Source organism: Pseudopodoces humilis, chromosome 5 (genome assembly GCF_049639895.1).
Source record: "Pseudopodoces humilis isolate 2021_Gansu_Grassland_sample_001 chromosome 5, ASM4963989v1, whole genome shotgun sequence".
Classification (NCBI taxonomy): Eukaryota; Metazoa; Chordata; class Aves; order Passeriformes; family Paridae; genus Pseudopodoces; species Pseudopodoces humilis.
Window position 1 is genome coordinate 61,412,075 of NC_142204.1, and position 25,998 is coordinate 61,438,072.

General features: G+C 41.1%; 3 protein-coding genes across 7 annotated transcripts in view; 2 read left to right on the forward strand and 1 right to left on the reverse strand.

Annotated features, from left to right (window-relative positions):
* RSBN1L (round spermatid basic protein 1 like) overlaps positions 1-6,464 on the forward strand; it is a 45,113-nt gene extending 38,649 nt beyond the window's left edge. The window contains exons 7-8 of the mRNA XM_005526081.3: positions 885-993; positions 1,076-6,464. Of these exons, the coding sequence (XP_005526138.2) occupies positions 885-993; positions 1,076-1,729 (763 nt within the window). The 3' untranslated portion in view covers positions 1,730-6,464. The remainder of the gene's footprint in view (positions 1-884; positions 994-1,075) is intronic.
* Positions 6,465-10,987: 4,523 nt separating this feature from the next.
* Positions 10,988-14,929, reverse strand: TMEM60 (transmembrane protein 60). Of its 2 annotated transcripts, XM_014255168.2 has the most exons (3): positions 14,849-14,926; positions 14,413-14,462; positions 10,988-11,643 (listed from the first exon to the last, which is right to left on the reverse strand). In XM_014255168.2, exon 3 carries the CDS (start codon positions 11,599-11,601, stop codon positions 11,197-11,199), a length of 405 nt encoding a protein of 134 aa, XP_014110643.1. In that variant the 5' UTR covers positions 11,602-11,643; positions 14,413-14,462; positions 14,849-14,926; the 3' UTR covers positions 10,988-11,196. The 2 variants fall into 2 exon arrangements, with proteins under 2 accessions (XP_014110643.1, XP_005526076.1); XM_005526019.3 differs by lacking the exon at positions 14,413-14,462 and having other exon boundaries at positions 14,849-14,929.
* A 433-nt stretch (positions 14,930-15,362) lies between these two features.
* PHTF2 (putative homeodomain transcription factor 2) overlaps positions 15,363-25,998 on the forward strand; it is a 61,763-nt gene continuing 51,127 nt past the window's right edge. For 3 of the 4 annotated variants that reach the window (XM_014255186.2, XM_014255188.2, XM_005526020.3), the window contains exon 1: positions 15,363-15,461. The gene's annotated coding sequence lies outside the window, so the exon portion shown is untranslated. Of the gene's footprint in view, positions 15,462-19,713; positions 19,821-25,998 lie in introns of those variants that run through there. The other variant, XM_014255187.2, reaches the window with a different exon arrangement.

A 25,998-nucleotide genomic window follows, 5' to 3' on the forward strand; every position in this document is an offset into this window, starting at 1 on the left:
CCCTTATGAATGAAATCTTCATATTATCACATTTAAAGAAAAAAAAATCCTTTTAAAATGCAAACATCCCTCAAAAGCAAGTATGTGCAGCTATTAGTTTTTCCACATGTTTTCAATGGGGAACAGAGTTTGGCCTTTAGATCAGAAAGTTACAAGGATTGTAGCTGCTTTTTCCTTTTGTGAGCTCAATCTAGATGATGTCTCCAGACGAACTGTATAAATGGTGTGCATTTCTTTGAGAGAGATGCTTTGGAACTAGAAATGTTTCTCCTAACCATTTGAATATGGAGACAAAGCCTAATTCAGACTTTGCTCTTCTGTAGGTCTCTCTAGTGAGTATAAATAGGGATGTATTTTTAAGGAATGTTTTGTGGAGGATGCCAGTATTGGCTGATTATTTGCATTGTGGTAGCTTAATGTAGGTTCAGATTTTACTCGTAACTCTGAGCAAGGTGTTTGAGGCTGAGATTCTGAGCAGTGCTGTAGTGCTCCCAGTCAGGCTGCTGCGTGCTCAGGTACCTGATGGGTGCATCATGTTTGAGTGCTGACAGAGTAAGCCCAGTGTCTGGGACAGCTGTCTTTCAGCATCTAGGCAGCTAAGAGGCCAGTTAAATACAGAAATGAAAAATAGTATGGTTAGTTGGCCTTTTATTGCTGCCTTTACTTCCACTAATAAAGAAATTGTAGTTAATTTGTTTAACCAGTTTAATGAGGTTGTGTTTTAGAATTAACTGTTTTGATCAATTTTTCTTCTTAAAGTATAGTAGAGTTGTTGAGGTTTTTTCAGATAAAAACTTTGCTTTTTCCTTGCTAGCAGACTTTTTGTTTGTTTCTTTAGCATGGTAGTTTCAGCCTCTGACTGTGCACATCTTACTCTTCTGTAGGTCTGAGCAGCCTCGTATAACCAAAGATGTAATTTGTTTTCATGCTGAGGACTTCTTGGAGGTAGTTCAGCGAATGCAGTTAGATTTGCATGAGCCTCCACTCTCACAGGTGAGCACACTAAGAACTGATGATCAGTGTCCTCTGACTACTAAGGCAGAGTTTTCACCTTTCCCCCACCTTTTCTCTACAGTGTGTCCAGTGGGTTGATGATGCAAAACTTAATCAGCTGCGAAGGGAAGGCATTCGATATGCCAGAATCCAGTTATTCGATAATGACATTTATTTCATCCCGAGGAATGTTGTGCACCAGTTCAAAACAGTTTCAGCTGTGTGTAGTTTGGCTTGGCACATCCGGCTCAAGCTCTATCATTCAGAGGAAGAACTCTCTCAAAACACAAGTACTGTTGAAGCAGGGACCTCTGCAGACCCCAAATCTTCGGTTGTTGGACTTCAGACTGACAGAATTTGTACCATGAGCAAGGATACCTCTGAAGACACCAAATTTCCAGATGCTCTGCAGACCAAGTACCTGCAGCAGGAATTTTTGCCGATAAAACATGAACCTCTTGCGTCTCTCCGAGTAAAAGAAGAGCCCATGAATGTTGATATTGCTGAAAAGACAGTGACACCTAATGACGTCAGGGGACAGAATGTTCAGGCTAGGCTGGATCACACTGAGCTGACATCACTAAAGTTGGAAATGGATTCTAAATTTGAACCTGGCAACAAGGACTTAGAAGGCAAGTTGTGCTCTGGAGGTCACGTACATCCAGATGATACAAGACAACCTAGCTCATCATATCCAAAATTGCATGGACAAAGAGAGGATGATTTTTTGTGCTAAATTTGTATATACGGTTTTAAATCCCTTTTTAAACTTAATGATGTAAAGATCATAAATTGTGAGGCAAGTTTGTGACTTGTCTTCGCATCTGTTACAGAAAATAGTTATGTAGCTTTGTAACATTCCTCAGTGCCTGTCCATAACTGTGAAGTATCAAAGCACTTAGGGCCAGATGCACTGTAAACACTGCAGGTTTAACATAAAGAAGTCTTTAAATAATTTTGAGTTGTAGGTTTTAGAGTAGAGCTGACATTTAACATATATATTTTTTGTAAGATGAGCCAGAATTCTTTTTGACAATTCCAGGCTTTTCCATAGAGCTTATTTATACCAATTTTTTCATTTTAAATGTGTCAGCACTGTAGTGTAAATATCTTTTTTAAGAATCTTTTTAGTGTGATTTATACTGAAATGTGAGCCGCTTAATAAAGGTTCATAATAACAGATTGGTTTTATTTTTGGGTCTGCAAAAAATAATTCAGTTCAACTGCCTCTCTTAGTGGTCATGTTCTACCTGCCACTAATGCATAGGATGCCCTTACGCCTTGAGGGTGAAGAGCTGTAGCAAACTGAGGTAGAGCTGAGACATCTTTGTAAACGCAGATTAATCAGAAGGCAGAATCAGTCCTCCCTTCACATGATTCCTTATGGGTGCTTGTTCCAGGCACTCCCCAAACTCCTGCTGTCAGATATTCATGTGGAACAGGGAGATGCACCATCTGTTTGGAGGGCAGTTGGACACGCAGTGGGCTCCAGGAGCACTATCAGTACCTGCCTGCATCTCTCTAGATGAGCTGGTGCAAGGGAGCAAACTCTCTTCTGGGCTTTGCCTCTTGGCCCTGCTCAGGGCCCAGTTCAGACAGTTCCGTTTCACGTAAAAAAAAAAAAACAAACCAAAAAAACAACAAACCCACAAAAAAAGCCAAAAAAGCAACCACTCCCTCAAATCTGTTATCTGACTACAATTAAAAGAATACTTAAGTGGTTACTTACCAAGCTAAAAAGGCCTCAGCTTTGGCAGTGACCTGTAATTGAGAGACATACCTGGATTTGAATTGCTCCCTATGCTGATAGTGCCAGGCAATAAAGAGGCTTGCCAATATGCGTAGTTGGAAGGTTCCTCATGAGTCACAGTTGGGAAGCAAGAGGTGTTTCATTAAGAAAATAACAGCAGTGTCCAAGTTAACTGTTCTCTTTCCTCATCTATGGAACACTTGGATTCTTTTGTGTTCTGAGGGAAGAGAATTTCAAGGCTGATATGGTAACTGTCATTTAACTTATTTATTCTCTGTGTAGTGTATTCCTGTGTAGTTCAAACACCCGAATGATACATCTCTCTCGGGTAGCTGCACACAGCAGTAAACTGCCCTACAGCCTGTCCTTCAGCTAAATATGTAAAACTTCAGATCCAAGGCCTATTATTTCCAAAGCCCTCTGTATCCCTGATCCCTTTGTTAGGATTTTTCTGTATAACATTTTTGGAAGTTTTACATCCTTAAGTACACAGTTTATAAACTTTGATGCACTTAGTTGTCACTTTGGCTTCATTTGTAGCAATAGAACAATGTGATTTTCAGGCAATGTCCAGTTAAACTACCTGAGGTCCTTCTGTTGTAGATGTTTTTTTCATTACAGGTTGTTAAAATTTAAAATGTTACTGCATACTCACAGGTGGCACTGAAATCAGCTATTTATTAGATGAGTGCCCTGATTGGTTTAATCCAAAATAGGTCTGTCAAGGAATTATTAATTAAATCAATATTTGAATTGCTAAACATTTCTCCTACATAGCCATAATTATGTATTAGAGAAGCAATAGAAATGTGAGTCTCTTGGATGTGGCTAATATGTCCTGAAGTCTTACTACTGTTTTCTTTAATGCTGGCTAAGAGATTACTACCAGTTCTTCAGCCTCAGGGATCTTGCTTTCCCCTTTGCCATGAGCAAATGGTTCATATGTGATGTGGTAAGTTATTGCTCTAGCAGATTCTGATCTGAAAAAATTAATTTGTTCATGTAAGAATTTGATCCTTCCTTCTAGCAGGAATGTGGTCTCAGCTCCCTTTATTGTGTTCTGGAAATAATGCTTCCACCTGTAATCTCTGGTTTCATGAGCATCCATATACTTGGCCTTTCATTCCTGTTCTCTCTGCTGCCCATGGGACAACAGCAACAGAGCAGAGCTGCAGGTTGTGGTTTGCACCAAGCACGCAGCTCTGCAGGTGGGATAGATGAGGGCTCCACCTTTAGCAAAACCAGCCTTGCCAGATACTGCTCTTTAATATAAAACACAAAACAAACTCCCAAAACTATTTAGTTGACTCAGAATAGCAATTTTACCAATGTGCTGATCATGCATGTGCCGACCATTCATTCAGGTTCAAGTAATTTTTGGTAACCTGTTAGATTTTAGTGCAGTGTGGATATACATCCTGCAGGACAGTTTCCAACTTTCTTCAGCATAGGCCCTGTCCAGACAGAAATAATAAATCATTGAAAATGGATTAGCAAATACAACTTTACACTTATTAGTAGAACTTTGTTTTCTTTTGGAGACCTGCTCAGTGGTCTTGGCTGATGTGGTCTTGAACTTCTGCTCAGGTATCTTAGTCCTGAGAGTTTGCTTCTCAAGTGCCACATCTTCAACTCATTTTTTCTTACTGCTTTCAGAATTTTAAGAGATTTTTTTGAAGTGGCAGTTTTTTTGCAGTTTTTATCTTTTGCTTTTTTCAGACAGTCTACATTCTCACTTTAAGCAGAATTCCTTGCAGACAGAATTTGAACCATATTGGGATTATCAACAGCTACCAGATCTCCCTTTCCATTTTACATTTTCTGTAGTCTGGGCTGACTGGCTGCATTACTGTTTACTTTTTACTTTCTTTTTAAGGAAGATATTTAAAAGAAGTGTTGTCCTCTCCCGTGGTAATGTTCATTTTAATGAGGTTGTCCTTTGAGAGGCGAGTACTTTTTCTGAGAATTTTACCTCCCAAATTGTTCATTAATCTGACAAAGGCCTTGCTTCAGTCCTGTGCTATAGCCTTTATTCCTACTGCATACAACTTCATCTTCAGACTTTTGCTTCAGCAATAAATCTTTCATGTGTTCTGCTGTACTGAAATTAGTCCTTGCTTATTGTTTTTCCCCTTTCTCTGGATTTTGGTGATATATAAATCTTTGTTATTTTGGCTGAAATCTCCAATGATTTTGTTGTCTCTCTTGGCCCTTGTTCTTGTGCAGATTGGAGAGAGCTGCCCCAGGCCATTGGTGCTGTTCCTATCTCCCTGCACATGCAGTGGTGTTCCAGATAATAACATGATGTGCAGAAAATTAGATGTTTTCCTAGATCCTGATACATATTTTTGGGTAGCAAAGAATTGCATTGTTACAGTTGCTAAAAAAGCTTTCAAGGGAGTAGCTACTTTTAATATTACTGAATCTTTTGCATTTCACTGGTGACTGACTTCATGTGTTACATACAAGTGTTATTCAGTGTTGTGTCACCCCCAGCCCTGCAAATACCTGAAAATTGACTCTGAAAGAACATTTTCATTACAGGTACTGCTGGCATGCAGATTTTCCCTTCCTTGTTACTATAGTGAATATTTCAATACTACTTAAACTGAAATATTAATTCTATCTAGTATTAGAAATAAAGTATTATTTTAGAGGGTGATTTAATTCTTCATCTGTGAAATAATTCCTTGGCGATAAATAAAGTTGATTTTTAAGTGGATATACATGTGCACAGTAAATAAGTTGGAATTGCAAAAGATGTAGGAAATGGAAATCTGAAATAATAGAGTACGGTGAAAGAGACCTGAACATAACAGATTTGGAAAATTGAGTAAGTCTTCCAAGAAACACAAGATTGGTGTTCATTTGTCAAAATGACTGTTTTCTAATATCTGCATGTGCATAAGATGCTGACTTGACCAAAATAAATCCATGATTTTTCCTTGTTCATTGGCAAAATGAACTGTTGTGAGATAGTACACTGCCACGTGACCCTGCTAGGCTGAAAGCTGTACTGATTCTGATCAAGAGATCAAAGAGCTCCTCAAGCTTCTCAAGTGTCATTTTATTTATTTTCTTGTAGTGGTCAGGTACGTAGAGAGCCTTGTGTTTAGGCAGTGCCTGTACCTTACCAGGATGTATCCAAGCTGGAAATGGGAAGGACAAATTTTCACTGCTTTGTGCTTTGCTGTGAATGACTGTCAAGAATGTTTGATTTGATTATGATTCACTGTGTTCAGCTGATATTTTATTACTTTCACAAACAGATAAAATGCACTTTAAAATTGTATAGGAGTTAGTGATCTTTTGTGCAGATCCCACTGAATTTGCAGCATATGTGGGAATATTTGGGGAATTTATTCCCATCAGTCACTCATTTCATTTCCCTTAAAAAAAGTGATTTTGTGTTCTGTTCAGAAGCAGTGATTAACTTCACAATATTTAGGCTGCTGTTTCTGTTAGAATCATCAGGGATCCTGACATTGCAAATTTAGTGTATTATATTCTAACCACTGTTTTTCTCTGTGCTTTGATGCTGTTATGATCTCTGCTTTGAAGCCGTGCTGTACTTGAGTGCCAGCTAAACATTGATCTTCTCTTGTTCTGGTCATGCTGATAGATGAGCCTACTGATGAGGGTGTTAGTCCTAAATAGTCCTTTAATATTTGGTGTACAGTTATCTGATGCAAGCATTGATTAAAACCACAGTTTAAACTTCTGTTCTATCAAGTTTGATTTTTCAACAGCTATTTTGATACTATATTTTATCATTTAATTTGCCATCGCCTGGAATGATGGTGTCATGTTGGCTGCAGCTCAGGCCTGTGTTCTAAGGACTGTGCTTTTTATGGGAGCTTTTTTATCTGTGTTGAGACAAAGTGGGGCTGTTAGCAGAGAAAAGCTGTTCCTGGTGTCTGGAGATGAAAACCGTGAGATTTACACCTGTGTGTGGGAGAGTGGTAACCTAAGTCAAGGCTGCTCAGTCATTATCCTTAGCATGCAAGAGTAACACTCCGGTACTTGCCAATGTGATCTGAAGCAACTGAGAGTTTTAGTTAATCAGAAAGATGGAATTTTTAAATGAAAAAACATCTTTGTGGTGATTTTTTCATGAACTTCAGAAGGAACACAGATAAAAATTAAGGTGGATGAACTAAGCTTACGTTCTCATTGCTTTCCTGTTTCTTGCTCTTATGCTGTTGTTCTGACTGTAGGGAGACTTTTCTTATATTTGTCTGCTTGGGATGTTGGTTTTGTTAGTAAAGGCAGATCAGAGGGAGTGATGTCACTGAGTTGCAGATTTTCCTGTTCTTTATCCTGCTTTAGTACAAGTCCAAGAAGAAAATGCAGAATTTATATTGAACAGTACTCTAGTGGTCCAGCTGCAGAGGTACCTTGAGTTGCCTTAGTTCCCAAAGCCTGATGCTTTTCAGCAGCAAGTTGATGCCCAGGCCCATTCATGTCTACAAGGCTCATATGGGAGATTAACTCCCTCAAAACCTTAAAAAACAGTCAAGTTACAGTGCAGAGGTGCAAATGTTCTTTTCACAACTCAGCATGGTTATTTTTATTGCAATCCTAATTAAAAACATGATGTGTTATACGATAGTGCTATGTTTTCCATGCCAGTAAATTCAAACAACTTATTTCTGAGGATACAGTTATTCAGGAGCTTTATTACTGAAAAACATGTTATTTTTTCCCAGAATTATATTGATGTCAAAATATGGAACACCTGATGTTAAAATTCAGTGGTTTTGGGAGTCTCATAATTTTCCCTTTCAATTCCACTTTGTGTCACCCAACTTTTGTACTGTGGAATTGTGAAAACTTTCATAAGGTTAGGCAAACATTTTGCTTCTGTACTATGATGCAGATGTGTCAGAAAATAATAGTGATAATAAATCTCTCAAATGGTTGTGTACCCGTGTCCTGTGCTAGTTCAGGCTTTAATATTGCCCTCTGTGCCTGGCAGTGCATTTTGTGTGTCTGCACATGTTCTCAGAGCATTCAGGTTAAACTTCATTATAGGTGAGGATGTACATGTCACATAACTGCATTTTTCAAGTATAAAAAGAACACAAAACTGGATACTGTTCTAAAATGGTGATAAATCACAAAAAACAGTATGCATTGGCAATTGAAAAGTTTCATGACCTTCCACACACGTGCATTTTTTCTGAAGTCTGACAAAAGCAAATATTTGCCTGCAATGCATGCTGAAGTGGTCAAACTTCAATACATGATGGAGAGAAATCATGTGAAATCTATCTCTCCATGTCCAATATGTATCATCAGTACAGAGAAATACTTCCAGTTGATTTCAACAAGCTTTTGAATTGCAGTTTAAAACAAAGCTCCTCAAGGCCAAATTCTTTCCTTTGTCCCCCATCAGGTGCCACAAAGAGCTGAGATAACATCCTTGTGCCTTTTTATCACAAATCAGTGTGAGCCATCTCAGCGTGTAGCTCTCCTTTTCCCTGTCACCTTCAGCAAATTTGCTTTTCTCCCATTTTATCCTGTTACTGAAGATCAGTTGGGCAGTTGGTAAATTTAGGAAAATGTATGAGGAGCATTGCTTCCACTTCCAAGCTGTGACCAGCACCTTTGAGAACAGCGTAATTATGAACAGATGTAATTAATTCCTGCAGCACTTTCTGGAAAGGTCACAGTGGGATATACTGTACTTTGTATCATAAATCCTTCTGAGTGAAGTTCTGATAAGGCAAAGAAGCAGCACAGTGTGCACAAAGATCTCGGATCTGTTCAGGTCAGTTAAATATGATACAAAATTCTCAAAAGGGATATGCTCTCGTACAAGTTTCCCTGTAAGGACAAGGAACTTGCAAAGTTGAGCACTTCGGTCTGGCTGTGTGTGACTTCTGTATAACACCAGCAAGAAGCATCTGCTTCAGCTTTCCAAAGAATTTATTTCAAGATTTGTAAACCTTTAAAAAAGAAAAAAGAAAGAAAGCCAAACTCACAACCAAAACTGAAATTGCTGATCTTTTTCTACTTGAATTAGAGGCAACAATTAAAAGGAGATTTGTAAGGACTGTGTGTGATTCTAGTTAATTAGAGATGCCAAACTTTCAGATAATTGTTACATCTGTGGAAGAGAAGGGGTTTATTAAGGGGGCAGAGTCACCATTCACGGCCTATCTTGCTAATAATACACCAAGTTCCAATGAAGCCAGTTCTTATTCTTCCATCTTTTGTTTCATGTCATAACAATCAATTACCATCATCAGCTCAGCTGAGAAAAGCTGCTCTGCTCTCCTGAGCAGCATGGGGTTGTTCTGGCATCCTTTGAACAAGGGGGTTGGGAATTTTTTTCTTCCAGAATCATTGGATGGGGTAGGATTATGGGTATTACTTTATGCTTGGACCTATACCTGCCACAGGTAAGTGTGTGTGTGTCTGCACATAAAATCATCTTGTCTGAGGTGCTGGAATGCTTGTTACACACTTGTATCCCTGTTTGTTAAGTGGGTTGTCAAAGTGTACCTGAATTGGAGGTAGGGCTTCAGATACTCTTCATATATTTTGGAAGCAGCCATAACAAATTCACAAGGTCTAGATTGGCTGCCATGGAGTGGCAGTGCATTCCACACAGGGGCGCAGTGGCCTGGGTTCCTGTTAGCAGAACAGAACCAAGTGGGACGTGCAGATGAAGCCTGTTCTCTCCTCCCCACACACAGCCACCCATGGCACCTGCGCGGGTGTGCTCGCTCTCACAGCTCCTGTAACCAGTAGGTCTAAGAGCACGTTCTCAGATTAATGTACTCTTTCCCTCCCCACAGCTCATCCTAATCACAAGTGCCAATTTTACTAGAAAAGTCACTCAAGACTGAAAGATGTCAGTTCTCCACAGGAACCTCATATGAATGAACAAAAAGTCTCAGACACAGAGCAGGGTCCGTCCATTAAGTATTTTTCAGATCTACACAATGCATAGGTACATCTCTTAGAACAAGTTCTCCTAGAACAAATTCCTGCCAGGCACTCCCCATAAATTACCTGATGCGCATATCTTGGGGCTGGGTACGTGGGTTTGCTCAGAGAAGTTGGTATGTTGCTATAAGAAAGGGTTTATAAATACTTTACATTTTTTTAACAGCAGCTACAGTTTAGAATTCTTTTGTTTTTGTTTTTTCCTGGCTTCTCCTTTAGCAAGGCAGGATAGTCAACCACTTTGAAATAAATATGACTTAAATTCATTTTAAAGATCATTTGGAGATTCATTGCCTTAGAATGGAATATGTTGGTTTTTTAGATAAAGTTCTTTCAGCAGTCTCTGACAGTATGGTTCCTCTGTGTTTTTACTCACGCCTGTGTGGTAAAACAGCAAGAGTAAATCCAAACACTTCAGGAAGACTTTTTTTCCCACAGACAAGTACAGTTGAATGTACATAATTAAAATTTTATTAGTGAGACACTTTGGTCTAGGTATGTCCTGTTACCCTAGACTGTTTTTCATTCACTTTACATTCTTTTGTCTCTAGGAACTGTAAATGGATCAGCATTTTCAGCATGCATGTTAATAATCTCCCAGATAACTGCTACATTTGAATTTGGTGTTACTGTATCTCCTGAAAGAGCACTTTAGTCCACAAAATATACTTGTAGTTGCAGTTCTTTCCTGAAGTCCTATTCACTTGTTACCTGAAAAAGGTAATTTCCTTATGTCTGAGTTTGCCAGTGTTCCATGAAGCCAAGGATTCACCCCCGCAAAATTTCATATCCTCGGGTATTAAAAACTTGAACAAGAGTTCAAGTATCACTTTGGGCAGGTACAAATGCAGTACTGAATTCACCCTGCATTTTCAGTCTTTTGCAACACTGGTGAGTTCTCACTTGGAAAGGAATCACCATTGTCTCCCTCTTCTGCTGGCACAGCTCAGCTACCAACTGAGTTCCCTAAGGTTAATGTACTGGTTATGGGCTGTTTCAGCAGTTTAGAAAACAGTGCTTATTTTTAGACTGGCAATGGAATCTCAGTCAAAAAAAAAATTAAAAAGAGGTGCATTACTTTATTCCTTTTATTGCTCTTATTTGGCTGCTGTCAATTGTTACTGATTTTTAAAGCAAATTTAGCTCATCCTCTTTCCTAGGATTACTCAATGTGCTGAGTACTCTGGGTAGAACAGTTGTGGTTTCTTTGACAAGGTCTTCTACCTGCATGTGAAGAACCTGTATCCTATTCCATGTAACAAGTAACAGTAATCATATTAGAACAGCTTATGTTGAACAAATACTTTTATTTACAAGAGCATATGTGAGTTTTAAAATAAAAAAATGAAACAAGTCTACTTTCAGTCTTCAGCCTGCTTTAGTCTGTCTCCAGTTTGACTCATTTGGCTTTCTAGTCTGAAGATAAATTTGTGGCAAAATGGTGGTAATCTAGTAATTTGGTGCCAGTCTTGGCACTGGAAACCACCTGGCAAAGCTTAGTCTCTCCGTACATAGAAGATATTATATCCAAGTTCAACCATGCCCCCAATCAGCAGGGCCCAGAGCGGGATGAACACATAGGCCAGTTTCATGGTGGTGAATCGCTGCAGCTTCGCGCACAGGGCGAGGCAGAAGGCCAATTTCAGCAGCATTGCAATGAGGTACCAGACTTTCTTCTTCATGTTCTGGGAGCCATTGCGAGGGTCAAAGCCAGACTTGCAACGTCCAGCCATTTTTACAATTAACATAACTAGAAGAATTGTATCAAATATCCACACTGGAATAAAAATGAGGAACCAGTTCCACGGTGCTTTCTCATCCAACTTCAGCACCAGCATGATCAGGAAGAGTAATGTAAAAAGCCATGTCAGCAGCACTCTTTGCGCCAGGGACATTCTCATTTAAACAGCTTTGAGAGGAAGTCCTTTGCTGTCAGCAACAACCTAACAAAACAAAAGTGGGAGGGAAGGCATCAAAAGATGGCACTACACCACCATTAGGCATATTCCATAAAGGAGACCAATTCCTTGCTCCTGCTTTCCCACTCACCCACATACTGCTTCCTAGCACTTTCATAACTACCACGCTCAGCTGAACAGTGTTTGTTCCAGTCCACCACTCCTTTCGAGTGCCTTAAGTCAGCTGTGTAACTGCCTTAATCTAAATTTGTTCTGTGAAACAAACTGTACTTTAATCCTAAATAAGCTGTCATTTAGGATTTTTGAATGCTAAGGATATGTTTAGAACCATTTTCCACCAGCACTCACAGCTAACACTTGAAAACAAAATGTAACAATTCTCTCTGTAACAAAATCTGTAATAAAATAATAACAAAATAATACTGTAGCGAGTAAAATGTGTTTCAGCACAAAGGAGCACAAAAACCCCCGGAGAAATCCTGCAGTTTGTAGAACTGCAGCTGAAGTGACCTGGGTTCAAACTGAGCCAGCGAGCACTGCCCAACTTTCTGTCAGCCAGCAATCTTGAAATTACTAAAAGCTACAGATAATGCTTGCTTTTTGGCAGGTATCTCAAGTATTCAGACACTGGCTGACAGGTTTATTGGCTGGATAGGATATTTAAATTTCTCTGTAGTCATGACGAAAGAAAAACAAGACAAATGCATCTGCCACTACAGTCATGAAAGTTAAGTTTTTATATTCCTAACTGGAAAGCTTTTACCACTGCATCTGCCAAAAGCCTTTCTCTACAAGTGTAAAAAACTGAAGTGTGAAGGACTGTGATCTTCCTCTGTTATTTCATGCTACAAAAATGAATATTTACCAGTGAAATGGTGCTGAAATAGGTATTTCAATTATGTAAAAAAATTAAAATTTTTAATAATTCTCTTTATAACACTAATAGTCTCTCATCTGAAATAAGAAAATGAGCTTTGATTTGCTCCAGACTGCAATAATATTTGAATTACTGAAAGTGTGATGTTGTGTTCTGAAGCATTGAACCCCCAGCACCAGCTGCTGAGGGAAGGACAGGAGCTGCTTTCCCTCTGTGTCCCCAGCGCCTGTGCCCAGCAGCTGCTGCTGCTGCTTCCTCTGTGTTATTACCAATGCACACAACATCACCTGATTATGGCTGCTGAACTCACCCAACAAGCAGAAATCTACTGCTACATTTTTCTTTTTAACTGGGATATTTTTTTCCAGATTCGCAAGTTGAACAAATTCTGTACTCAGATAAGATTGGCTACTGGAAAGAAGTAAAAGCTGCTGTCTCAACTGGTTATGAGGTGACCTTACAGTGAGGAGATAAAAATTCTGTACATCACTGAAATCATCCTACAGTTTATATCTGCATCTTCTGATATACAGTTCAACAGATCTGCTATTTTGTTCAATCTGGGTTTGATGTTTGAATGGATTTGATTTAGTGGATAGCAGTGAGATTTATTGTAAGAAGATCCAGTTTTGCTTAAAATAATCTAAATTGGAGTTGCAGTCAGTGCATCCCCTCTTCGTTTTGGGGGTTGACACACTTGTATCCAAAGCAGGGCAGTTCCCTAAGCTGAACTAGGAAAAAAAAAAAAGTTTAAGGAAGGATTGTGTAGTTCTGCTTTTCACAATCTCAGTTCTGCTCAGATCACCAAAGGGTCTGGTGAAAGCCAGTTCCTGACAAGGTGGAACCAAGACCCCCCACCTTTCCCTTCCTTAGGGAAGAGGTGAAGCTCAGAAGCAGCACTCAGGAGTTGTGGGGCCAAAAAAAAAAAAAACAGAGAAGGTTTAGATAGCATTGTTTTGCTCTTGTTACAGAAACAAACCTAAACCATCTGGCAGGGGATTACAGAATTACTATGTCTGGCCTAAAGCATTTACACAGTATTTTGAAAACACTTCCAATATTCTCAAGTGCAAGGCTGTGGCTAAAATGAAGAGTCATGATCTGAAGTTTCAACATTCTTTTCACAAGAATGTTTTTCAAAACCAGTTCTAGAAATCAATGCTACAAACACTACAAGAAAGATACTCTCTTATTAGCAAACTGGAGAAAGCAGAAACCAAACAGAAACAGACTGGAAACTTGGGTCTGAAAGGAAAAATGAAACTCAACACTCTTAGAAGTATCAGGTTATCAGATACTCAAAGGTGCTATCACTTGTCTCTGGAGGAAACACAAGGCTACTGAAGATGTATTACATGAGGCTACTCAATTTGAAGGTTGCTCACTCGAAAATACTTTCCATTTGCTAAGAACCACTTTGCAACAACTGGAAAAAACAGGCAGAAAATTCAGCATGGGAAGAAGTTACACTGCTTTTCTCTGACCTAACAGACATTACTGCCAGATTGGGAAGGACTGCAAGGCTCCAGTCCTTTCAGAGGCATTTTTAGATGAAAACTCAAGAAAATCCAAGTGTACTTTTGAGATCTTAAAGTCCAAGTAAAGAAAGCTACCAGATTTTGAAGGCTGAGAGCTAACAGTGAGTAACATAACAATGAAAGGTTTGATTACATGGAGCATTTGATTATCTCACGATGAAAGAAAGATGATGGGCAGATTCTTTGCTGAAGCCCACTTATCCCAACAACATTGAAAAGGATGCAACTGTATAACAGGTCTGAACTGGCTCTTCAGTGAGAACACTGATGGGATGTCAGTGTGAAAATAAAAAAGCTCTTGACTCCTATTATAGGACCTACATAATTAGGGAGTGAAAATTTTCAGTGAGGAGAAGCTATCCAAGGAATATCACTGACCTTGGTGGGATGATCTGCATAACGAGGATATTATGATAGCTAATTCTGTCCTGTTTAGAAGAAAAAAACAGGGAGGAGGGCAACTTACATATGACACTCAGCTCAGTTGTAATGATAACATGAACCTATACATTTATATTTAAACCTTTAACATCGCCTAAAAAAGTCCTGAAATTCGTATTATGGTGAAACCATACTAAACAGAACCCCAGTTCGATTAAATACCGTTTTAGAACCTATTCCGATCGTATGGGTAATTTAACACTTCGAAAGAAATACTGCGGTAGGCCCGATTTAAAACCCCATTTAAACACAGCTTTGTATTCACAAACTCGGCCCCTCCCTCGGCCTCACGGCCTTGTCCCGCCAGGCCCCGCTTCCCCGGCCGTGACTGAGGTCCCCGAGGCGGAAGCCCCCCTTGTTGTCCATCACCTACCGCAGATCCCGCCGCATCCGCGGGGCCCGCGCTCAGCTGAGGGGGCGCCCGGCCCACCCCTCCAGCTCCGCCTCAGGGAACCGCCCGCCTCCCTCACCCGCCCCGAGACTGCTATTGGCCAGCGGGAACGCGCGTCCTGCCGTTCTCCATTGTCATTGGGTAACGATGACGTCGCTCAAGTTAACTTCGCCTTCCTCTCATCAGCCGTCGGTGACGCCCCTCGAGCTCTGGCCGCCACTCCCAGCAGGCGGTGGATCACCCTGGAGCCCCGCCCCCGCCGCTAATTGGTGAAAGGGGCTGTCTGTCATAGAGACCACGCCTCTGTCCCGCTTCTTGTTCTGCAAGCGCAACGCCTCCTCTCTCGCGCTCTCGTTGGGCTGTGCCGCCGCCAGTCACGACTCGGCCCCGACCCCGGGGGGCGGGAGGGGCCGCCGTTGGCTGCCGGCCCGCGCCGGCCCCGCCCCCGGCCCGGCGGCGCGCGCGGGTGGCGCGCCGTTGCTGCTGCCGCTGCCCCCTGGGCGCGCGCGCCGCTCCCCCCGCCAGCTGTTGCCTCGCGCGCGCCTTCCCGCCGCCGTTGCGTGCGGCGCGCGCTGCCCCGCGGCACCGGCGAACGGTGAGATGGCGGCGGGGGAAGCTCCGGCACCCGGGGGGGGTCCGGCAGCGGGGGGGGCTCCGGCACTCGGGATCGTCCCCGCCCCGCCGGGACAGCGGCGGGGGGAGAACCGGGGCGGCGAGTTCCCCGCGCGGCTGGGGAAGGGGCCGACCGGGGCGCGAGAAGGCGGCCGAGCGAGGCGGCGGTGCTCTCTCGATGCTGGGCGACAGCGCGGCGGAGGCGCGGGGCGCGCATCACCGGCGGTGCTGCCGCGGCTTCCCTGGCTGGGCGTCGGGAGCGAGGCGGCTGCCGCCCCCCACCCCCTCCCGGGGGAATCCCGGCCGGGGCAAGGGCGGGCGGACCGCGGCCTCCGCGGCGCCGCGGTCCCCTCCGGCGGGGGCGGGGGGGGTGCCGGGCCCGCCGGGGCGGGGGGTCCGAGTGCGGCTCCGTGCGGCCCCTGCCCGCAGCGCCCCGGACCCGCATCGGGTCCGGCCGGGCAGCGGCCGCGCCGTCCCGGAGCCGTCGGTGCCCGGGCTGCCGTGTCCTCCGCCGCCGGCGTCGGTGCGGGCGGCAGAGGTGCAGGTACGGTCCGTGGCCCTTCCCGTGCTTGGGGCTGTGCCTGCCCGCTCCGGCTCTGCTGTGAAGCACCTTCTCCGCGCTGAGCTGCTCGAACGTACCGTGAGCTGCCTCGGTGCCTGTGTCAGGTGATACAAGGTCTTTTCTGCTTCCCTTTTAAGGTCCTGCATTTCAGCATCTTCATGTTCGTCTCGGACCTCGTTTCTTGTATTCTTGTGTTTTACGTCCGTTCATGTTTTCTTTTTCTTTACCCTTTTTTTTTTTTTGGTTTTTTTTGTTTTTTTTCCCCCCTTTCCACCCTAAAACAGTGGCAACCTGACCACAGCTTATCCTTGATTTTCCGTTTGGGAATCAAAATGTTAGGGAACTTCACTCAAAATTTATGCTGTCACATTCATTTGCTTGGTGTTTTATTTGTTGTCTTTTCGGTGGGAAACAAAGGAGCTGGGGAAAATTTATCTTACAGTACTAGAACTGTCCAGCTGTTTGTTACTTTTGTTTCTCATACATAGCCTCTGAGTGGGTATTACTTAGGTGTATCAGATTCACTGAAACTTTGAGTCCATAGTGTCAAGCTCTGTGCCAAAATTATTGCTTTTATATGTTATTGATCACTTCAAAAGTAGTGCTGCCAGGTCTTGCATTTTGTTCCAAATTTGCCAGTGTCTTATCCATCTCTCATATAATTAGCTGGAAAAAGTAATTAATTGGAAAACCTGACTTGTTGAAACTGCTTTAATTAATGTTATGAAATTCTTTGTGATAAAGCTTTCCTATAGAAATACAGTTTGTCTTACAGTTTGGACGCATGAATTCTCTAATAGGAATGAGACTGCGTACAGTGTGTCATCAGTAATTTGTCTGCTTATATCTTCCTGTTGATGATGTTAAACAGATGGTGGTATCTGTTTTATCAGGGAGAAGTGCTTCACTTGAAATAACCTGTTAATCCTAGTAAGTGAATCCTAGTATCTTCAGCTGCACTTGGAATGGTCAGTAAGCAGCAGAAGGGTGTATTTCTGTTACATACATTAGTGCTTGGCATCAGACTTTCTGTTACCCTGAGGTTAAGAGGCTAAAAGTGTTCTGTGAATAAATCTCTGAGTTATAAATAGCTGTATGCATTTGGCTATTTTTGTAGTTCTGAGTTTTGGTGATCTACTTTGATTTGCCTCTTTGCTTGTGACTCCCTGGAAAGGATAATCCTTTTCTCAGAAGTCTTATTTCTGTTCCAGTAAGGTGTTTATGAATGTATGTACGCACATCACCTTGATGGACTCCATTGTACAGTATTTGCAAGCAACTTTCATTTCTGAAGGTGAAGGTTGAGAGCAGTGCTTGGAACTTGTGTATTTAAGATCTCAATCCCTGTTTGAAGTGGAATGTTTGTGCAGTTAAACGTTCTGTTGCTATGTTTTACTGCCAATGTATGTTTTTATTCTGGATATAAATATTACAAAGGATAAAACATAAGCCTGAGTCACCATAAAAAGAATTCGGAAACCTAGTTGGTTTAATTCAGTGTTTGTACTATAACTTTTTCCTCTTGTGTTGTTTGGAATGTGACATATGCATAAGTTGTCAGTAATTGTTGGGAACTCCATGGAGGATTTCAAGTATTCTGGTACTACTGGATTTCTCCCAAAACAGAGTTAGCTCAGCTTGTCTCAAAAAGTTGATCCCAGCTGTATCCATAGCTGCTAGACATTGGTGTGAATTCGGGGAGAAATCAAAGTCCTGTAGGTTTTGAAATAGGAAACAGTATTGGTGGGTATTGGAGGGGGGACATAGGTGCGTTAAAGAATTCCAGTCAACCTTGTTTGAGGCAGTTGACCAGGCAGTGAGGGGTGGAGCACTCTTGGAGTTGAACAATGCTGTTCCTGTCACAGCTGGCAGGGGTCACTGGAAAGCAGTGGACTTTATTTCTTTCCTCATTCTCCAAAGTTACATATACTGTCTTCCTTGGCTTTTTCTATATATCTGTCTTTACTTATTTCTAGCAGAAATATTATTGTAGATTTTTATTTTTCTTTTCTCAGGACCCCTGTGAGAATGATAACAGTCAAAGATTGGGGTTTGGGTTTTCTTTTGTCTGTGAGGAAGTTATTTTCATAATAAACAGTGTTGTTTATGGATTCATCATCAGACAGTTTACATGGATTTTTAGCGAGACTTACTAAGGGCACAAAGCTTGTACAATTGCTTTCTTTGTCTGTCTTCTCCCATTTAAGTCACTTCTTACTCAGATGATGAAACTGAAGTTTATGGCAACTGAAAGACATTAACCACCTACACTGTGACAAATTTTTATAAAACTTTTGACAGGTAGTAACCCAAATTAATATTCCTACCCAAAAAAGACAGTCATAATTGAGTCCCTCCCTTCTCCAAGAAGTGAGCAACTCTTGGTCAGTCTGTGTGCTAAGCTCTGAGCCATCAGCAGTAGCCTACTTCTACTGGCCCAGCCAAACACTTGGGATGGTTGTTATGATGGGTGGGGTGGAACAGGACAATAGGGAGCTGTGGGACAATGGTAAGAGCAGGCAGACTTAATTGCTTCTGCCCACAGAGCAAGGTAGGCCTGTTTTTTCTCTAATGTTTTTTTGTTTTATAAAGGAAATAAAACAGAACTCTTGGGTACCTGGCAGAGGTACTGCTCTGTCTTACTGTGTGAGGACAGTTGACCACCACTTACTCAGAAATATGTGGTAGTGTGAAAAGTAGCAGACTTAGAAAGCTTTAAATGTCACATTTTCTCCCTTGAGTTTACTGTGCTGTTATTAGTAAAGGACCTTCTTGATGGGTACAGAGGAAATGATTAATTATTTGAAGAAATTCTATTCAAATTTTTAAGGAGAACCCAAAGAGCTTAATAAATTGTCATAAGGGAAAATAGGGTTAATACTAATTTGAGCTATAATGTATTGCTGTTTAATGTTTGGGTATGCTCTACATGTAATCATAGAATAATTTAGGAAAGGATCACTGGAAGTCTGGTCCAAGCCCATCTCAGAGCAGCTTCAAAGTTAGAGCAAACACAAATACATATAGAGAGATAGCCACTGTATTGTCAGAAAATTTGAAAATACAGCTTGTGTTTGTGGTGGGTTTTGGTGTGGTTTTTTTTTTTTTTTAGTTGAAGGGGAGGATATCAGGGGGTTCCTAGAACTATTCTCTTATTTCTTAATTTATGCATGTGAAGGGGATTTTTTCCAAATTTGTTTCTGCTGGGAATACATATAATGTTCAGTATTTAATTCTTTGCTCATTTGAGGTGGTGTTAGATGTTCTCCAAAGAGCCTAGATGGCTTTCTGGAATGAGTCCAAGCATTGGACTCCTATTTGCAAATACATTGTGGTTCTGTTCTTAAAAAACAAAATACAACTGCAGAGTGGGAGAGGAAATTAAAGCAATATCACATCAAACGTGAAATCGTGCAAGCCTTGCATTTTGGAAGTTGGCCAGCGCCAGATGCTTTTGGGGTTTAGGTGGTTGGCAGATGCTGGCTTGGCAGCTAAACGCTCTTGGTGTTGATCTGTCTGAGGGACAGTTTGTTCTGTGTGTGGCTCATACTCTCCTTGGTATTGGCTTCTGGCTGCTGTGTGGTCGGGTTCAGGGGAGTGTTTGGATGGCCAAATATATCCCAGTGATCTCTTTGGATGCTTTCTTGAATCCTGGGCTATGAAGCTTGAGATTCCCTCAGCTGTGTGTTTATTTTTTTCCCTTATTGTTATTGTGTGTTTAAATAGCTGCTTTCTTTTCGAATGGGAGTAAAATCTTGGCATCAGTGACTTCCTGTGGCAGTGAGTTTAACAGTCTACTTATGTGTTGTAATATAGTATTTCTCTGTTAAAAATTTGGCTTTGCTATCGTCTCAGCTTAGTTAATAAATGAAGTAGCCTGTGTTATTGGGAAGCTGTTGTTTTCTTGACTCTATTTTCTGTTTTTCTCTTGAAGTCTCATTTAATTTATTATAATGCCTTAATTTTCTGTTCATGGTTGCCTGTTTCAATAGGAGAGTCTCTCACGTGGTTGTTAATTCATAGCCCATCTCTAATATTCTTCTCCCAATAAAATAGCTGTATTTCAAGTCATATTGCACACCTGATCAACAGAGCTGTACTGCAATGTTTTCCTTGTCATTCCCCTTTTATTCAGGTCTCCGTGCTCTTCTGACTGTATTATATTGGATGGAAGAGGTCCCTGAGCTCCCAAAGTTCCTTTTTGGATTTGAGATATCAGTTTTTAAGGCTTTGAGTGGTGCTTATAGTTCACTCCCCCTGCCTTCCCTTACAGATAACATTGACATGGTTGATACTGAATATATTTTGCCTTTTCATTGTTAAAATTCCTACATATTCTTAAGCTTTGCTAGTTTAAGTTGGCCATCTAGAAATGTTACTGCTTCAGGATTTCTTTTCTTCTTTGCAGTATAAAAGATAAATATAGTGAGCACTGTTGAACCTTTTTACAGAAGCTTAAAATGTGGAATAATAGGACAGGGTTCAGTTCACTCTATTCCAGAACTTAATTTAGGCAATACTTCATAAAAACCCTAGTCTACTGGTCCAAATAGGAGGAGGAGAGGGGAAATAGCCCTAATTAGTGGAGATTACTGTGTTAATGGTGCTCGAGAAGGCTTACAGGGAGAGATCTGGAGTGTTCACGCTGGCTGCGGTCAGAGGTGCCACGGTGCCGTAGCACGGCGCGAAGCTGTGCGGGTGAATCGCGTGAGCGGCTGTGGCGCAGCAGTGGCAGTCAGGCCCTGGGAGTTTTTCTCGTGGGCTGTGGGGCTGGAAGCTGGCGACTCAGGACAGTATACTGTGGTGATACTGGTCTAGAGTGGTTAAAACACTTGTGGAGCCTTACAGGGCCATCATGACCTTTGCCATCATTTGTGTGGATGTCTTTAGGAAGAGGTCACTACTGCTTGAAGTTCCCTCTTTAGAGCTCTGGGAACCAGCAGGAATGTGGGGCATCTCTGTAAGCAATCCTTACCTGTCAGGGCCTGATGAGTAATGACATGGTGTCTGTGTTCATCTTTCTACTAAAAGTCTGATGGTTGAGTACTTACCTGGAATTTGCCATTTCTGGATGCTCTCATCCTTCAACAAGGTAGTCACCAGGCACATGTATGCTGGATGAGGCCCTGAATGTTTGGCTCTGTCACTGCAGTGTGCTAAGGTATGTGAAAGCTAGTGGAACATAAAGAGACCAGACTAGGAAAATTTAGTCTGTTTGGTTTCAGGATTAGGATGGTTCTGCATGAAGGACACAGGGATTTGTGTGCACTTTGCCTTGGACTGACACTGAATGGAAGAGCTGCAGGCCAGTGGTCTGTGATCCAAGGAGCTTCTGGGCACCGATATCAGGTGATCAATAGCCTGCTCTGTGCAGACTGGATGCTGCTGTTAATCTTCATTATCCAGTTAACTGGTTGCAGGGAAGAATGTTGATTCCAGATTTTATTCAGTGCTTTGGCTGGTTTTGATCTGTGGCAATGTATTTTTTCATAGACAATGGACTATTTGTGAGTCTTTGACATCTTTCCAAAGGTTCTTTGGAAGTCCACGTATGTTCTATCACTTGCTCTTGTTTATCAGTTAGTTTGACATGTCCAGAAATGCTGATAGACTGAGACATGATCTTCCTGTGTAGAAACTGCTGATTAGACCCTATCAGATAGTCTTCAGGTATAATGGTGTTCCATTTTTAATGATTGTTTTGAGGACCTTGCCAGATACACATGTAAGGCTTGTTACTCTGCAATTCCTTGCTTGGATCACTCCAGAGACTTTTTTTTTTTTTTAAGAATAGAAGCTCAGCATTTTCAACTGTGTTCCTACAGAACAGTGGCTGTTACAAGAGACAGCAGCTTTTTCTGACAGCTCAGCCACTTCATGCCTCAGCTACTTCAAAAACTTGCTGGATAACTATTTGTAGAACATGATGCAAACTTGGTGATTTAGGAGTGGTTTTCAGCTTCCTGACTATAGTCATCAAGAAGCCACAACTCTGCTGTGCAGTGCCTGGTGACAGATAAACATGTCTTCCTAAACACAAGTCAGTATTTCCAGTGAGCAAGATTTATTATTGCGTTAAGAATCTCAAGAGAGAAGAAAAAGGAGCATGGTGTTTTATTTCAAGGTGGAGACTATATTTGTTTGTTTGGAGGTTGTTTTTTTTTTCAAGTATTTGTAAGGCAGCTATATATATAGAAATTAAAAAGTTGGTGTTTATAGAAATTCTGTTCCTTAATAAAGTTGTTATAGTTGTAAGAGCAGATGTATACATGCAGTGTTTTAGAGATTTCTCAGTGTAAGGTTGCAAATGTTTAATGGGATAACAGGATAGTATTCAGTACAAAAAACAGGAATAGAAAGAACTAGAGATTGACCACGTGCTGGTTTTTATTTAATTTTTTTAAAATTATACAGCATTCTCAGAAATGGCTTTCAGATCCAGTGTGCTAACAGCAATTACTGTATTTGGTGAGAATTTTAAAACTGACATCTCTTATAGCAGATAAGAAGCAAAATTAACTTGAGTATAATTCCCTTTAAGGACTTGGATTTTTCTACATTATTGAGCAGCAGAATATGTTTAAAGATTAGAAGTTTTTTGTTAATTAGTAAATACTAATACTGCATCAGGCTCAAAAGTAAATTATAGGAGGTGCAGAATCTTGGACTTCTCAGTTCAGAGTGCTTCCCCCCTATTTTTGTGAGTAAAGTATATATGAGATTGTGTCATGTTACTTCAAATGGAGCCATGAACCAGTTATGTAACAAAATTAGGAAACTTGCACTGATATTAAGGCTAAGGGCAGAGATTCCAGAAATGGCTGCAGCAGTTGCAACAACTGCACGCAATGTTCTTCTACCAGAACCTGAAATAAATCTCAGAAATCCTGATAGTCAACATGTTGTTGCTATTTCAGACAACTGTGTAATTCAGGGGAAAAACTAGTATTCCTTCTTTGCTTCAAATATTGGTGTATTTGCTGTGGAAGTAAAGATGGCTAAGTTGAGTCTACTTCCAAGCAGATTTTGAAAGCTGGTTCTCACTACCTGCTCTGTGCTGTGTCTGTGATATCTTCCTGCTTTGGCTGGTGAGTGATAAAGGGCATGAGCTTATAAGGAAATATGGAGCAGCAGAAATAGGATCAGATACAGTGGTTTGTGGGCAGAATACCGAGGCCTGAGAAAGTATCAGCATTTCGGCATCTGACATCGTACTGGAGACACAGGCAGGCGTGGACGTTCTGCCAGATGTGTCTGTCATCACATCTGACACTTTGGGTACATCTCTATTCATAAAGAACAGGGATTGATACACAGCAGCCAGCATAGGGTCTGATTTGTATTTTGTTGTTGCTGCTGTTGGCCTGATGAAACAGGCCTTCTCAAACAAACAAAAACCTCCCAAAATAGGCATCTAGGGATGTGATTTGTTTTCTTTAACCGGTTGTTTGAGGGTGACTGTATTTTGAGTTTTCAGGGGTTTTTGGGGTTTTTTTGAGACAAAGCGAAGGGCAGAGTTTGAAAATTAACTCTCATGAGCAGCATCCTAGGAATACTGGTATCCAGTTTTAGCAGAGGTTTTGGTTTTCCTTGAGGAAAGCAAGTATGTTAATTAATTTATTTACAAACTTGTATGACCTTGGATTGCAAGACAACTTGGGGGGGCTTGGCAGGCATGGCAGGAAGAGTACTTTCCATGCTGGTTGCAGTGTCTGGGGTTTTCTTAATTTGACTTGACATTTTTCCTTCCGTTTTGACTGCTGCAGGTTTTCTTAAGGGTAGCTGGAAGGAACATGATAAAACCCCCACTGAACGGTGTGAACCTGGGAGTGACAAGTTTCTCATTTGCTTGTATACGATTTGCAATTCTGAAATGCTGTTTTGGGAACAGTGATGCATAGATAAAGTACTTAAAAAGAACAGTGAGTGCATTGCTTAGTATTTGATGTTCCCTTTCAAAAAGGATATGTAGGTTTAATGGTTTATGTGTAATGCACATGAAAAGTAATGATTCTTTTGGAGCATTGCTTTAAGGCTTTCATCCCCTTCTTAGTGGCAGTGGCAGAACTCCCCTGGGTTTGAGTGGAGGAAGGATGACTCCTGGTAAGTTTAGTGCTGTACCTGCATTACAGGGATAACTCCCTTGGTTTGTTATGCCATGGCAGAAGCAGCATTTCAGTCAACAGTAGATGCCTAATATGACTAAGCTGTTTATTGGGCTCATTTAAACTTAAAGTATCAAATAATGTCAGCAATTTGATGATAATGTTAACTTGCATTTTGATGTTAAACTTAGAAACTGAGGGGTTTTTCCTTCATTAAAGTTGTTTTCTAGCTCTGCATTAACAAGTGTAATGCTTTAAAAGAGTCTGTGTGATTCAAATGTTGCCATAAAATTAGTTGTTTAGGCCATAGTCGTTACTGTTCTGATTCATTGTCTTTTCTTACTCTACATGCCAGGGAATCTTAGTGACATTATGCTTGTGGTTGTGAAACTGCAGTATGGAGGATCTAACATAATGGTAAAATAGTTCTGTCTTGGAAAGCAGTTTGAACCAGATTGTAGTATTCTTGTGGTTTTATATGATAGTCTTTTAAAAAGTACTTTTAATTTCCTAAAGGTACTAAATGACTTTTTAAAAAACATTTGAAACAAAAGCAACCTAAGTTTTGCAGTTTTAATTCTGATGATGTATAGTGAACATGCAACTTCATTTCTTCATCAGCCTATGATCATAATGAGTTGAGAAGGACACTCAAGTCTTGACTCAATAGCTGGACGGTATCCTGACCATTCAGGTTGGGATTGCTATAAAGGGAACAGGTTCCTTGAAATACTTAGTGATTCACAGTGTTTACTGGCAAGGAAAGCAACTATTTGCCTATGAGTCCTTGCTTGTATTGTATTTTTAATTATGTCCTTTTGCTAGTTGACACTGCTTAGACTTGTATATTCTTAAAAAAAATTGTTTTTTTTTCTTTGTCACTATTGAAGAGAACAGTTTTATTCTGAACTTCCGTCAGTTCAGATTGCTTTAGACTGTCATTTAGAAGTGTATACATATGTTTGACTAGGGTCACCAAAGCACTATGGATATGAGTAAAATTTCTAAATATACTTTGAATTTATTTAAATCCTATTTTACTCAATAAGCACTGCACTGCTGTGGGCCTTGCATGAGCTCTTAGCTACCTAAAGACATCTAAATATAAATTTCTGTGGCTTTTGAGAAACTGTAATTTGATTGCAAGGTGTATTGTGTAATATGATTGTGCCCTGAACTGGGAAGTAGCTAAGAAACCCTACTTCTAAACAGGGATCACCAAAACTAGGTAGTCCTCTTTGTTAAGCTTTAAGAAAGTAAGGAAGTTTTGATTAAAAAATACTGCTAGTTATTCTTAGCATTAACTGTGAGTTTAATGGAAATATAATGAAAGCTCTGTTGAATGTTACAGAGATGTTGTGATCAAGCTTTTATGTTCGGATGCTTTGTGTAATCTCTGAAGCTGGGAGTATTTTTTGTGTTGCTCTTAAGTTTCTAGTTAAGATTAAGTTAATCTTGCTGTAGTTGTTCTGCCCAGGACATTGTACAACTGAGTGCTAAAGCTGGTCCCTGTCCTAGATGCAGGTATTGGGCAGAACATGGAACAGAAGGCTGGGTCCAGAGAGGATGAGGGGAGAACCAGGCAGAAGAGCAGGCACTGCTCTGTTGTGCTTGTGTCTGTCAGCTGTTTTCACTCTTTCACTTTTACCCAGTTGATCCCAATGTGCTTTAGAGCCGGGCTTTTACAGGCTGACCTCAGGATCAATGTCAGTTGGAAACATGAATGACAGAGTAACTTGTAATGAGTATGCAGAGTTCTGAAATTGCTGGAATACTTAGTCTCCAGTCTAAGGTGTTCAGTGAGCTGTGGGCAGATAGCCAGGGCTGCAGCTGAAGTGCCTTGAGTTGTTTCC

Coding starts and splice junctions, on each gene's coding strand:
- TMEM60 (XM_005526019.3), bottom strand. CDS start 11,601: ATGAGAATGTCCCTGGCGCAAAGAGTGCTGCTGACATGGCTTTTTACA.